Source organism: Gobio gobio, assembly GCF_949357685.1.
Source record: "Gobio gobio genome assembly, chromosome: 3".
Classification (NCBI taxonomy): Eukaryota; Metazoa; Chordata; class Actinopteri; order Cypriniformes; family Gobionidae; genus Gobio; species Gobio gobio.
The window spans coordinates 43,323,746-43,338,169 of record NC_137099.1 but is presented as its reverse complement, the minus strand read 5'-3'; the positions used below and the strand labels follow the sequence as shown (position 1 = coordinate 43,338,169).

The 14,424-nt window shown below is 36.6% G+C and overlaps 1 protein-coding gene across 1 annotated transcript in view; it reads right to left on the bottom strand.

Moving 5' to 3' along the window:
- Positions 1 to 14,424, bottom strand: part of naa15b (N-alpha-acetyltransferase 15, NatA auxiliary subunit b) — a 42,201-nt gene that overhangs the window by 10,793 nt on the left and 16,984 nt on the right. Inside the window, exons 2-16 of the mRNA XM_079811565.1 lie at positions 13,432 to 13,516; positions 13,001 to 13,105; positions 11,352 to 11,509; positions 9,774 to 9,908; positions 8,276 to 8,429; positions 7,981 to 8,100; positions 7,781 to 7,876; positions 7,593 to 7,699; positions 7,436 to 7,508; positions 2,115 to 2,284; positions 1,752 to 1,904; positions 1,528 to 1,656; positions 1,203 to 1,416; positions 421 to 614; positions 156 to 264 (exon numbers count right to left, since the gene is read on the bottom strand). Coding sequence (XP_079667691.1) covers positions 156 to 264; positions 421 to 614; positions 1,203 to 1,416; positions 1,528 to 1,656; positions 1,752 to 1,904; positions 2,115 to 2,284; positions 7,436 to 7,508; positions 7,593 to 7,699; positions 7,781 to 7,876; positions 7,981 to 8,100; positions 8,276 to 8,429; positions 9,774 to 9,908; positions 11,352 to 11,509; positions 13,001 to 13,105; positions 13,432 to 13,516 — 2,002 coding nt within the window. The remainder of the gene's footprint in view (positions 1 to 155; positions 265 to 420; positions 615 to 1,202; positions 1,417 to 1,527; positions 1,657 to 1,751; positions 1,905 to 2,114; positions 2,285 to 7,435; positions 7,509 to 7,592; positions 7,700 to 7,780; positions 7,877 to 7,980; positions 8,101 to 8,275; positions 8,430 to 9,773; positions 9,909 to 11,351; positions 11,510 to 13,000; positions 13,106 to 13,431; positions 13,517 to 14,424) is intronic.

Genomic DNA, 14,424 nt, shown 5'->3' with positions numbered 1-14,424 from the left:
ACAATTAGTTAACTTTGAGAGCTGTAATAGTAAAAAGGTGCAACAAGTTCCACATGTAATCCTTAAGGTGAATTTTCATTTCATGCCGATTTAAATATTATGACCACAAAATATCAGATTATTGAGATTGTGGTTCAGACATGCAAATCATATACCTTTCCTAAAGTAGATTTCAAAGGCCAGAAGGTGTGTGTCCATTTTATTCTTTGCCAGGTTTTTCAAAGGTGTCAGAAACTTTACAGCTTCATCTAATGGGTTTTCCACCTGGAAAACAAAAGAGAAGTGTTTCTGTTTAAGCACAATAACAGCTTTTAGATTTCCCCTTGGGTTCCTACAAAAGACATTCATTGTTTTGGTCTTTTATTTGCAGGTCTCATCAGAATTCCCCACTTTCACAAACATTGCTCTCAAAACACAAACCCTGGCCAGTTTCTCTGGTATGAGTTCCTCTTTAGGTCCGCCGATCTCTTCGTCATCATCCTCTTTTTTCTTCTTCTGGTTCTTTAACTGTTTCTCTTTCTCTGCATTCTTTTTTTCCTCTTCCAACTGTGCTTTCTTTTGTGCTCTCCGTTGCTTATTCCTTAACTTTTTCAGTTCCTTGTCAGTCAGGTTCCCTGTTTGAAAAACAAGCAACATTAAAGCACACTTCCTTTTAAGAAAACATGTGAAACATATTATTGTTGTCAGGCGGAAACCTTGTATATCCAAAACCACTTTTCAGGAAATGGAAAAAAGCACTATTTTTGTAAATAAACACTGTGTTGTCAGTTGATACTGTGGCTTTATATATGGACACTTGCATGCGTTATATTAACATTTTACCAAAATCAAGCTCAACTGGAGTTACAAGGCTTTTGGCCAGAAGATGTCTGACATACAGTACCGGTCAAAAGTTTGGTAACATTACCATTTTTAATGTTTTTGATAGAAGTCTCTAAAGCTCATCAAGCCTGCATTTATTTGATAAATACATTCATTCATTCGGGTGGAGTTTTTACCAACATTTTGAGGATCTAGTTACAAGGTTTAGGTCACAAGCTTTTTTTAATATTTATCATTGGTTAAATATTTGCAAAATATCTGTGTCTTGCCCACAGGCGTAAAGGTTGACCAATAGTTATTTATGAGGGGAAAAAAAGACATGGAGATTCAAGGTTTCCGCCCGACACCAACGATATACAGGCTTGAATTAGTCATATTACCAGTATCAGCCTGTAGCTCCTTGCTGTCATCTGTTAGCGGGTTGTCGTGCAGGTTGAGGTAGATTTGGATGGCGGTGTGTGAGGCTTTGAAGTAGAATGGGTGCATACGTAACACGTCCTCCAGTTTAAGCAGGTCCACGTAGGAACGCAGTGTCATCTTCCGCATGCAGTATGTATGGAAGTCAAACTGATCATCTGTTATCTCTACAAAGTGCTGTAAGGAACAACCGTGTGACAGAGCGAAAAAAAGAGGGAAACAATCAGATGAGGTAAAAATCAGTGCACAAAAACAATGATATAAACAACAAAGCAGAAAAAGACTGACCCTTTCAATCTCATGGCATTTTTTGAGTGCTTCTCCACACTTCTTCATAGATTTATAGGCCAGAGCACATTCAGTCTGGAACCACATACACTGCATCTCATTCAGATTCTCTACAGCAGACGCTCCCTCCTGAGACAAAAGTTACACGCAAAACAGATACAAACAATTAACAGAGAGAAGCCGGCTTATGTACACAAATGAGCATTAGTGCACACTCCCCTTACCCTTGTGAATTTGGCGCACATTTCCTCAGCTTCTTTGACCAGGCCTGCTTTTAGCAGGTACTTGGCGCATTTGGAGTTGATAAAACGGTCTGCTGTGTCCAGGGCCTGAGCTTCATCCATCCAGCGAGCTGCTTCCCGGATGTTCCCAGCATGCTGAGGGAGGCAAATAAAAAAAGAGACACACTGGAGCTGGGATATCCTACAATCAAAGCACTGAACCCACCTAATTATTGTAATTTTCTTTTGATTAGTTGCACCTTTCAGTGAGAGACCGTTGTGATTGTCACATCAATTGGCATACAGCAGATTGAATAAAATGCACCTGCAAAATGGTAATGGTGTGTGATGCGTTTTGTAAATTACCTTGTATATCTTGGCTTTAATGAGGAAGAGCTCTATCAGAGTAGGCGTGCTCTCAATGCCAGCGTTGATGTATTCGAGAGCCATGGTGTGCTGGCCGATCTGATCATAGTGCTGAGCCAGAAAATACTGCACCCAAAGTAACGTAGTGGGCGGCTCCTCTTTGCCATCATCTACATGTAACCATAAAAAGAAGCATTCAGATAATACTTAGCCACCAATACAAATCAGAAGGCTCACCACAGCATTAAAAGCATCATATAAATGTTCATCATTCATTTTCTCCATAATTTCCACTTGCTGAACGAGTTTGACATGCGCAGGTGCAATTGCTTTTCTATGCTCTACAAGACGACAGAGGGGTGCACCGAGTTGTGTCATTTACAGGACATTCGCTCTGAAGGATGGAAGAAAAGTAGCGGATCTACCCTTGCATGAAGTTTAAAACAAGAACCAAAAATGATGGAGATTGATATGCTGCTTTGCAGTGCGCACGTTTTTTTTTTTTTTATAGGTCTTTCCGCATTCAGGAAGATTGACTTTTCACAGATTCCCAATGTTTGAGCTCCCGCGCATACGGCATTATGCATCAGGAAGCTTGGACTCCAGACTGCCATGAACGCGCTCAGAACCCTTTTCCAAGGCTTTGGATTACAGTTAATAATCTTGTAAATAATGTTCAGTTTCTTGCACAGACCGACCGCTGCGCTTTATAAGACCTCAATGTTTCGCCAGGAGCCGTGGTATTCATTTTGTTTTGCCTGTATGTTTTTTGATTAGTCTATAGCCAAGTTTCCATCCACTTTTTCCTCGGTTTTGTTATCGACAAAGTGAATAAGAGTTAAAAAAGATTGCGCAATTTGCTGTCTCCAGCCTGTTTCCATCCAATGGGCCTTTTACCGATAAAATGGTATGCGTAATGACGTCATCCCTAAAAAAAAGCAGTTGCATAAGTTTTGTTGTATCGCTAAAAAAAACCTGCCCTCAAGTCGTTTCCATACTTAATTTCACTTATATCGCAAATTATATAATTTCTTTCGTGTGCCAAATATTAGTATTTCTTAGAGAGTAATGAGAAGATTAAAATAGACTATTTTCAGAATAATAGGCATATTACTAAATTAGGAAATATTAATCAGAAGATCACAAAAAAGTGGGACAGTTGGTCTGACAGGACGGCATGTAACTGCATTTATGATGAAGCTCATGGGTTTGGACACAGAGCAGCTCAATTGTCCTGTCTTAATTCCAAAATTCATTAAGAACTTTTTGGTAGTCAACCGACAATTTTTTTTTAATTATTTGTTTGAGATCAAATAATTTTACATATAAATAAATTGTATTTATAAAAGTGTCATGTTTGTGATTTCCATTTGTCAATGAAATCCATCTGCCCATGAAATCGTGATTTTATGGTATTAATTATATTTTCTCAGATACCGACGTGATATGTTGTGTATTTAATCTTTCTTTTTGTCAGTATTGGAAACTCCAAAAGCCTTCCTTCGTTTGACAGACGCCCCTTTTTTATTTTTAACGAGCTACTATATTCCTCATTCATTTTGAAACAAAACTTTATTATATATTATTAAATTGTAGACCCTATATATAAATATTTTTTTATTAACAAGTGTCATGTTTTGTTTTGTTTTGTTTTACTTCATCATAAACACTTTTTAGATCAATACTTGATCAAGCAACATTCAGAAACAGGTGCAGACAGCTATTATTTTTCTGAAGTTTTTCTGATTATTCTGAGGTTGTATTAAGCCGCGTTTCCACCGCAGGAACTTTACCCCGGAACCAGGAACTTTGGGGGGGAACTCGGTGTGTTTCGACCGCAGGAACCAGGGTCTAAATGAAGTTCCGGGTAAATATTTCCCCCTCCAAACGGCCCTGCTTGCGAGGTGGTACTTTTGAAAAGTTCGCGAACTTTCGGGGGTGGGACTTGGGCGCTGAACATGCTGATTGGTTGAGCTCTCGCAGCATTTTTTTTTCCACCGCCATATTTACAAGTCTTTTGCGAGGTGGGTTTCGTGGGTTCTGCGTTCAGTAAATATTTTCTTTGCAACAATGGAGTTCAACAAAAAATTCGACCGATGGACCGACGACGAGGCTCAGGCTTTATTGAGCATATAAGCGGAGGAGGACATCCAGCGGGAACTGGAAACTGTGACCCGCAATGAAAAGGTATAACGTTACCTGAAGATATCGACTCGGTTCCAGTCACACTGGAAAACAGTGCAGAGAGAAGTTGAAGAAATTAAGACAAGATTACAAGAAATTAAAGGATAACAACCGGAGCGGTTCCGACAGGCGTATTGTTGGGACACAGACCGTCCTTTTCTGGTACAGCGGTAACGAAAGACTCGGCTAGTGCGTTGTTGGAAACCATCCAGGAATCCGAGTGGGTTGAAGGTAAATATCTCATCTTGGTATCATCTATTAAACTCGTTGCAGTGTTTAAACACGTTGCAGTAACTTTTTTCAACGTGCTTTTCCAGGTGTAACGAGTGGCCCTGATGAATTGCAGGCAACGGAGACCAGCGTGTTTTCCCCCGCGGTCACCAGTACGTTAACCCCGTGTCTCCTGCCGAAACACACACACGCCGAGGTATAAAGCTGACAAAAATGTGTATATATTTAAAAACTGATGTGTAATCCTTAATGGCTTTGAGTAGTTTTGTTGTTTTTAATTGTAAACTTAAATTGCCCATGATAAAAATGGCACACTGGGCATTGTTCAAGCTGGGCAAACAATTGTTCATTATTTGTAGTGAAAACACTTTAAATAATTAATTGATGGTTTCTATTGTTTCATGGTTGCCTTGTGTATTAATTTCCATGTGTTTCAGTGCAATTTTTCTACTTAGAGAAAAGGAAAAGGGACTGTGACTTTCTTGATGCACTGAGGGACATGGAGGATGCTAACCGGGCCGTCCTGCAGCATGGACAAGAACTGACCAATATATTCAGCTGTTACTGGAGAGCCAGGCCGAGGAGAGATGAGGAGGCAAGAGTTGGCATTCCACCAGTCAGAAGCGGAAGAAAGCAGAGGGACTTTCAGACCGGGTTTCTGTCTGTTCTTGGACAGTTTGTCCAGTCGTTCAAGAAGTAGCCACAATGACCAGCCGCTTGAATTAAGCATTTGCACTACCACATTTGTACTTTATATATTGTACGTGTTGGCACAGCTCTTGGACAGGTTACTGAAAAATACACTTTTTTTTAATATTGTTTTCACATTTTATATTTTCATTTTATTGTTCTAGTAATTTATTTGTCTTTGCACACTTATTTTAATTTTGTAAGAACTAATCTGTCTAAAATAAAGTCAAATGTGTAAAATGTCACTGTGTCTTTAATTTCCACATTCTAACTATATAACCACTTTCTAATTGTAGTGTTGGAAGCAAATAAAAGGGCTGCTGCTCGCAAGTCTTTCTGAATATGCACATAAACATATCTAGAAAACCCAAATATTATATTTTTAAATGTATAACTATGTGAATGTAGTATAATAACTTATAACCACAACTTAAGTGAAGCCATAAGTGTGGTCCTGCTTCATTTCAAATTTGAGGAAGAAGTCTCTAAAATTATGCATTTAATGAAGCATATTGTAATACTAGTCATGTGACTTTTTTTGTTGTGAATGTTAAGAGATGTTATTGTGATAAAAAATAAAATACTTGCAGTCTAGTACCTAATCTTTCAACCGCTTAATTCAGTCTATTGTTTTCATTCAATTAACTTTTCACACATCTGTCATGAATGACTGAAACCTCATTATCCTTTTATAGAAAATATTTTGTTTTGGAATTGAGCTATTACAACACATTCAGATTTTGGATAGCCCATCATCCCATTTTGCATTAAAATGGTCAAACCAGGTGAAAGTGCACGTTTAAATAAGCAGTGTTGGTAATGTGTATGCAAAAGCAGCGCTGCTTGCATCTCCTCCACTTGTTATTGTTGCAGACAGTATCGCGCAAAAGTGATTCATGTCCGTCGTGACTGGGAGAAGCAGTCGCGCGCATTCCCACGTCACCGGGCTAATTTGCCTAATCTCCCCGGTACTTTAGACCGCGGTGGAAACGCAGATTGTAGCAGGTCTGGGGGAGAAAAAGTTCCTGGGAAAAAAGTTCCTGGTACAAATAGTTCCGGGTAATTTCGGTGGAAACGCGGCTTTAGATTGTAAAAAACACAAAATTACAAAAAAAGGATGAATGATGTTTGAGAGGTAACACGTCTTATTCTTAGCAATAGTAATAAAATAATTGAATATACAATTTAATAATATGAATAGGCTATAATAGATTTAGTGCGCCGTTGAACTACAGGGAACCACATGTGGACGCTGTATATAATAGGCTAATTCAGTCATGTGACACCACATTTGTGCGTGTTAAAGCCCTTTTTCTCGACAAAGTGTTTCTAAACTAGTTGTTTTTGGCGACATTTGAAGTATCGACATAGAATTTACGCGCTAAAGTTAAACAGAAAAAGAGTGTGTCGACATTTGCAAAGTTTCAGCTAAAAATCTTCCTTTACTGTTCTACTGAAGGAAAAAACAAGACACCATCATGGATGGCCTTCGGGTGAGTAGATTAACAGCAAATTTTCATTTTTGGGTGATGTTTTTCACATAGATGTGGGTTTTCACATAATAATAGCTGCTTTAAAGGGATAGACCCAAAAATGAAAATTCCCCCATTTTTACTCACCCTCAAGCCATCCTAGGTGTATATGACATTCTTCTTTCAGACAAATACAATCGAAGCTATGTCTGAGAATGTCCTGATTAATTCAAGCTTTATAATGGCAGTGAATGGGAGTCCAAAATTTGAAGCCCAAAAAAGTGCATCCATCCATTATAAAAGTAATCCATACGGCTCCGGGGGGTTAATAAAAGCCTTCTGAAGGGAATCAATGGATATTTCTCTTACACAAATCCATATTTAACACACTGTTCAGTAAAACATTTTTTTTTAATCTTAGGCTCCCATTCACTGCCATTATAATGCTTTGATTAGCCAAGACATTTTTTAATATAACTCTGATTGTATTTGTCTGAAAGAAGAAAATTTCACATACACCTAGGATGGCTTGAGGACGAGTAAATCATAGGGTAATTTTAATTTTTGAACTATTGGGTGAACCATCCCTTTAACACCATTTTATATAGTATTTTTGAACTTGGGAGGAAGTTTTGTGTTCTGAAAGCAACAGTACTCATGATATGATCCCTATAATACAAACAGTATAATAATAAAATTAAATAAAAAGGAAATATAAGGAAATAAAGAAAAAAAAAATCATACCATCTGGGCTGAACATTCGACAGCTCCGTAATGACGTTTCAAAACCAACAACTAATTCTTCAATTATTGACACCTGCAATTAAAATAAAATGTGAAAAACCCATCTGCACATAAACACTAGTATGAATGTTCGGTGGTGTGTGGTGTGTTTCCTCACCTTCTCTTTGTCCTGATAGAGAGATCTGAGTGTGGTGAAGACTGGAGGACAGCCTTTACTGAAGTTCATTCTTACATATCTATCCAAACACTCTCGAAACTTGTCCCCTGAACAATACAGAACATTTTATTCAACAAATGCACAATTATGGTAGAAGCTGATGTATTAGACCAGAAGAAGTTGCCTACCAGACAGAAAGCTGAGCGGTAATCTGCGAGGTACAAGCCCTTTAGGGTATTTCACCCAGGCCTCCTCATAGATCTTTAGCTTCTCATCTGTACTCACTGAAAAACACCAGACATGCGGTGTTTTGTTACCAATGTGCATGCATATTGTTTTAAGATGAGAGATAAAAATGATGCTGGCCAATCAGTTTGCGTGTGTGTACCAGGCTTGAGGGCTTTCTCCAGGCCATGGTAATAAGACCAATTCTCAGGATTTCTCTCCTGCAGTCGTCTGTATATATCTGCCGCCTCTTCAAACCGTTCCAGATTCAACAGAAGTTCCCCTACACATCCGCAACAAGAACACAGGAATGAAATGAGAGAATTTTCCATAGGGCACCACAAACAGGAAGTCAATCTGCTAGACAAGCAAAATGTGAATAGGAAAAACTGCATGAACGGACAAAATATCATAAGATGCAGAAGAAAAAAAGGATGAGGAAGAAAGCACTGATGTACCCTTGGTTTCCTCCACAGCCAGTTTATCACAGATCTGTTTCTCATAGGTGGTGAGATGCTCCAGAGCTTCTCTTAAGAGTCCCGCCTCCCTCAGGACCTGATTCTGATACAGCAGCAGTTCACTGTATTCGTAATCCACTTTGTCAGGGGACGTCTGAAAAAATGTAATTAAAAACATCATAAACCCCATAAAAATGCATATACAAATGATCTGTTGCATGAACGAATCCCTCCAAAATAATATAAAATATTTAAGAATAATTTAATTTAGCCTGCCAACTTGTAGTTTCCTGTTAGGCTAGAAACCAATGAGAGGAAGTGCGTGCCTTATCTTAGAAGTCACAATAATCGCGTGCCATTGTGTTGCCTGTTGACCTGGAGTGGCAGGTCAAAGTCACAATACCTCATTTAACACTCCTGTTACTCTGCCCCCATTCTTTCAAATCTATTCCAAGTTAATAGTGATTTTAAAATTATACAGGTCCTTTGGTATGCATGTTGATACAGTAGTATATAATTGTACTTTAATTTTTTTAAAAGGTCTGTATGACTGACAGGCACCAGTTTTTGAACATTCATATGTGTTTTTGCATACATGCTCTGAGAAGAGCGTTCATGATACAATACAGATGTTTGTATAAATCTTCCTCCACTTTCCTACTAAATTTCCAGTGTCCCATATAAAAAAAATAAATTGTCCTTAATATTAGTCAAACAACAAAATTAAGAAAAAAAAACTTGATTGTCAATGTGTGTTTTATTTACTGGCTCTGTACTTGATTAATTATTTGAAAAACTTGAATGTGTTTAAGAGCAAAAAAACTTGCTATTGTTAATTAAAACTATTAAAATTCTATTTTGTTAATTGAAAAGAAATAATAGGATATATGAAATGAAAAAAATATATAAAAAAATATGCTAAAGTTCAAGCACTGAAACTAAAAATATATTAAATAGAAACATAAAAAGGACAATAGCAAATACATTTTAAATTATTAAAACTAACTAATATGAAAACAAAGCTAATTGATTAATCAATAAATAGTATACATTTTAGTATCATTGAGATACTATTAGTTTTATTATTATTATTATTTTTTTATTTTTTTTAGTATATCAAGTTAAATGAAAATAGGAAATGCCTTTTGTTTGAGTTTGGTTGAAGTGTTTTATATTTTATATTATTTTATATTTGTTTTAATTAATGTTTATTTTATTTAAAGTAACAAACTTTATGGCTTTAGTTTTGGTTATAATAACCTTGATACAACCGCATAATACTAAAGTAACACTTGTACATACTACATGGTTTTAATTTAGTTTGTCAAATCATTTTTTTTAAATAACACTTCACAATCCATGTTGTTTAAAAGCATATTGATATATTGATATGATATAAAATATGTTCATTAGTATACTAGCATTTTGGTATTGTGACAACCCTACAAGAAAAAAGAAAAAAAAAAACACTGTATCTGCCTGCCTCGTCTGTATCTACCTGTTGTGTTTTTCTAAACTCCTCAATGATTTTGGCGGCCATCTCGTAGTCCTCTAAGAGGTGATACGCAATGGCGTAACCAATCCATGATGCTCGCTGGGCTGGCCGTAACTGCAGCAGCTGATACCGGGTCTCCTATAAGCGAGTCAAAACAGTCAGAAAAAAGGTGTTAAAAGGTTTTAAAAAGCTTTTAAAAGGGGTAAGCTCTTGCTGAATACAGAGGAGAAATTGGATCTCCTTCAAAATAATGTAACAAAGTACCATCTAAAACAACAGTGGAACCATAAAGCACAAAACCCAAATCTGAAAGGCTTTCATTTCAGTGGTAAAAGCAGGTATCAGAGTAGCCTGAGGGTATGAAACATTACACACCCACTTTATCATACCGCAGAAGACAAAGAAACAAAGACACAAGAGAAGAGGAGAGAGAGAAACAAGCTCAACAGACAGGAAATGGACATTGCTGAGTCATGGCCCCTGTATTTGGCCCAACACATACATAATGCAAAATAAGGGTCTTTTTAATAAATTAGAGAGCATAGTATACATATTCAAGTGAATATTATTGTGCATATTCTACAATAAATGAAATACACACTACTGTTCAAAGGTTTGGGGTCATTAACATTTTTGAAATCTGTTTTCATCAGATCTCTATGCTCAACAAGGCTGAATTTATTTGATCAAATAATCGAGCAAAAAATCAAAACAATATTGTGAAATATTAAATTTTTAAGTAACTTCACAGTGATGGCAAAGCTGAATTTTCAGCATAATCATTCCATTCTTTAGTGTCTTCAGAAATCAGTCTAATGCTGATTTGATGCTAAAGAAACATTTATTATTATCAAAGTTGAAAATAGTTGTGCTGCTTAAAAGGTTCACTATGTAACTTTTCCGTCCACTAGAGGTCGCCTGTTTTGATGACGCCAAGTTTGAGTGCAGAATCTTGAGACATGTGGTCTTCACCTCACAGCCGGTGGGAAAGAATCAGGATAGGACTCGGGCAGAAATCCTGTTTATGGATGTGATTATTAACATTACTGTAGTGAAGCAGAGTAAGACGGAGTGTTGAGGGAGCGGAGCAAGGCTGCTGGAGCGATTGTTAATAACATGAACGCAACACATGCCTCACTACACTGTGCGTTCGCTCGGCGGCTGCTATGACACTTTTGCACATTGCAGTAAGAGTAAAGCGTTTCTGCAAAATAAAACCGGAAACCGGGGGTAACGCAGATATGACGCAATTGACAGGCGACTAAAAGGATAAAATTGCAATTTTCTCACGATTTACAAATAGTTGGAAACATTTGGAATATTGTAAGTACTCAACTGAACAAAATATATAACACTGTTCTAGTGGTTTTTAGATATTTGACCGAAAAAAATGTTACATAGTGCACCTTTATTATTTCTGCTTAATATTGTGTCAGGATTCTTTGATGAATAGAAAGATCAAAAGAACATTTTAAATAGAAATGTATTGTAAATTTAAATGTCTTTACTATCCCTTTTGGTTAATTGAATGTATCCTTGCTGAATAAAGGTTAATTTGAGCGAGAACACACACACACTCACCCTGTAACCCTCCAGGTCTCTCATCTGTATCTGCAGCAGGGAGAGATCTCGAAGGATCTGCAAATTGTCTTTGTCCCATTTCAGTGCGTTTCTGTAGCACTTAATAGCCTCGTCATACTTCTTGTCAGACCTCTGGAGCAGACCGTACACGTGCCAGCCTGGAAATGTCACGTTAAGGACAGCAGGAATAACTATTTGCAAAGAAAAACAAGACTAGAGAGCTGATGACAGTCAGTACTGTGCACAGAATGATCACTAAATTCACAAAGCACAAGACAAAATATTTTGTGTGTGGGTCCCCGGACACTGAGTCGACTATACCAGGGACTACACAAAGGATGCCAAAATATAATGAACCCCCATGCAAGAGACCCCTTTCCTAAAATACTGAGATGTCTATATGCTATATGGACAACAAAAAAAGTTGTATGGACAACATAGCAAAATAGTGGCTTTTACTGTATATTTTCAACAAGGAAAATCCACATTAATAATATATCAAGAAAAATCATATTCATGATTTACTCACCCTCAAGCCATCCTAGGTGTACATGACTTTCTTCTTTCAGACGAATACAATTAAAATATGTCCTGGCTCTTCCAAGCATTATAATGACAGTGAATGTCAGCCCAAAATTTTTATTAAATCTTATGTAATAAAGGCCTTCCGAAGCAATTTGATTGGTCGTATTTAAGAAACATTTAACACGTATCCATATTTAACACATTATAAAGTAAAATATCTAGCTTCCGGCCTTTCGCATTCAACCTAGGAAAAAAGCGTAACTGCCGCAACGATGACGTCGGACGGCGCAAGTATTTTAAACTGTGAAAGACACTACACTATCTTCGGTCTGCCGGTAGCTAGATATTTTATTTTATAACGTGTTAAATATGGATATTTTTCTTGTAAAAATATATTGATTCGCTTCAGAAGGCCTTTATTAAGCCCCTGGAGTCGTATGGATTACTTTTATAATGGATGGATGCACTTTTTTGGGCTTCATAAACGAGACAATTCAATGCCATTATAAAGCTTGGATTAGCCAGGACGTTTTTAATATAACTCTGCTTTTATTCATCTGAAAGAAGAATGTCATACACACCTAGGATGACTTGAGGTTGAGTGATTCATGGGGTAATTTTCATTTTTGGGTGAACTATACCTTTAAGTCATTTGTATATCTACTATCAAACACTTTCAATTAAATTCAAATACATTAAAGCATTTTTGGTATAATGTTGAAACTTTTGGTAAATCAATAAAATAATTATTATATTCCAAAATGTTTTTTCCCTGTAAAACATGAACCTCTAGAATGTGAAGCATTTGATGGGCAGCGAGGAAACACTGCACTATGTGTTTGGCTGTCTAAACAGTTCACGGGTATTACTGCAGATTATGGTCAGACACAGGGCAAGAATTTTGGCTGTGCTCCATCACCCCCACAGGCAGTGACAGGCTTCAAATTAAGACAAATACTGGATTGTTAGCTCTGCCGCTGTGAACATGAGTAAACAAACTCATACCAACTGCTCCAACACATGGACCATTACCCTACAATACTCTGCATACTGGAGTTTAACGCATATAAATGTCAAATTGAAAGCGTTTAAACGCGTGTTTTGGTCACTAACTCCAAGGATACAGACGTGGCTCTTCAGGTCATTTCGGAGACCTCTGCGGACAAGTTCGTAGGCTTCTTCTTTCTTTCCCAGGCAGTTCAGTGTCAGGCCTTTCATCGCCAGCGTCTCTGCAAAGATCATTACCTTTAACTCATTAAGCCTTAAATGGGATTAGTAAACAAAACTTTTCATTCAGGAATGTTTTATGTTTAAGACAATAAAATACAGCTGCAGTCATGTTTTATGCAGTAATAATGAGCCAGAGTGATATGTGGCTACTTTGAGATTATTAATAACGGTGCCCAATTGGTCATTCTGCCCAGTCACTAAATGTCCTGTTTTGTCAATACATATGGACATGTTGGAGTAAATATTGTTTAGATTATGTTCATTTAAATTAGATTTGTGTCCATGTTATTCACATTAAACTGTACCAGCAAAGTATGGTTCTTACCTCCATGTTCTGAGAACTTGGTATTGGAGAGAATCTGTTTGCAGAATTTCAGTCCATTTCTGTACTGCTTGTGTTCATAACATCGCTGATGACATAAGGAGAGGAAAAAACAACAAATACAAACAATATAAACTCATTTCATTTTAAAGGCCAGTGTCGTTATAATCAAACTATTCGAAATAAATCGTGTAATAAATTGAAATGATGCTGAAAGTTATTTATAAAAATAAAAATAAAAAAAAGGGGGGGGGGAATAGAACTGTGCTTTTGGCAAAAATAATATATAAAAAAATATATATAGGGGGAAAAAAACTGTTAAAATTAAATTTAAAATAAAACCCAATTCAAAATATTACTATTTACTATAGTAGTATATAATTAATACTAAAATATAACTGATCTAGGTCTATTTTTCAGGGTCACCATTAAGTGCCCTGGTGAAAAAGCAATAGATTCAGTACTCTTCAGTTGAAGAAAATGCATTTTATACTGTAATTTCACTTTCTCCTTGCGCATACATAACAAACACTTCTACATCAATAAATAAAGGGGTCTGAAAGTGCAAAAAATAAAATTGCAGTGTCACTAAAGTATCTCTCTTAAATAAAAAGCTTTCATTAGGTAAACAAACAAGTAACAAATATAATATAATTCTAACAAATAAAAAAAAAGTATAATACATTCTAAACAGCCTGAAAAAAAACAACAACATCAATAAATAACAGGCGAGTCTATCAACTTGGCATAAATATAAGCATTCGTTTTAAAAGGTTTAGTGAGTAAAGCGAATGGAATAAGCTGGAATATTCGCTGAAATATGAATACATTAGTGTTCAGAAAAATACGTCACTATTACCAAGTCCATCTCATCTAGCATGTTATCAGAATTATTAGTAATGTTTTGTCGGTCTAGATTATGAATTACCATATTAAAAGTATTAATTTTATATTAATTTGAACTCTGGGTTCTCCTTAATAAAACTTTCAGTGCAG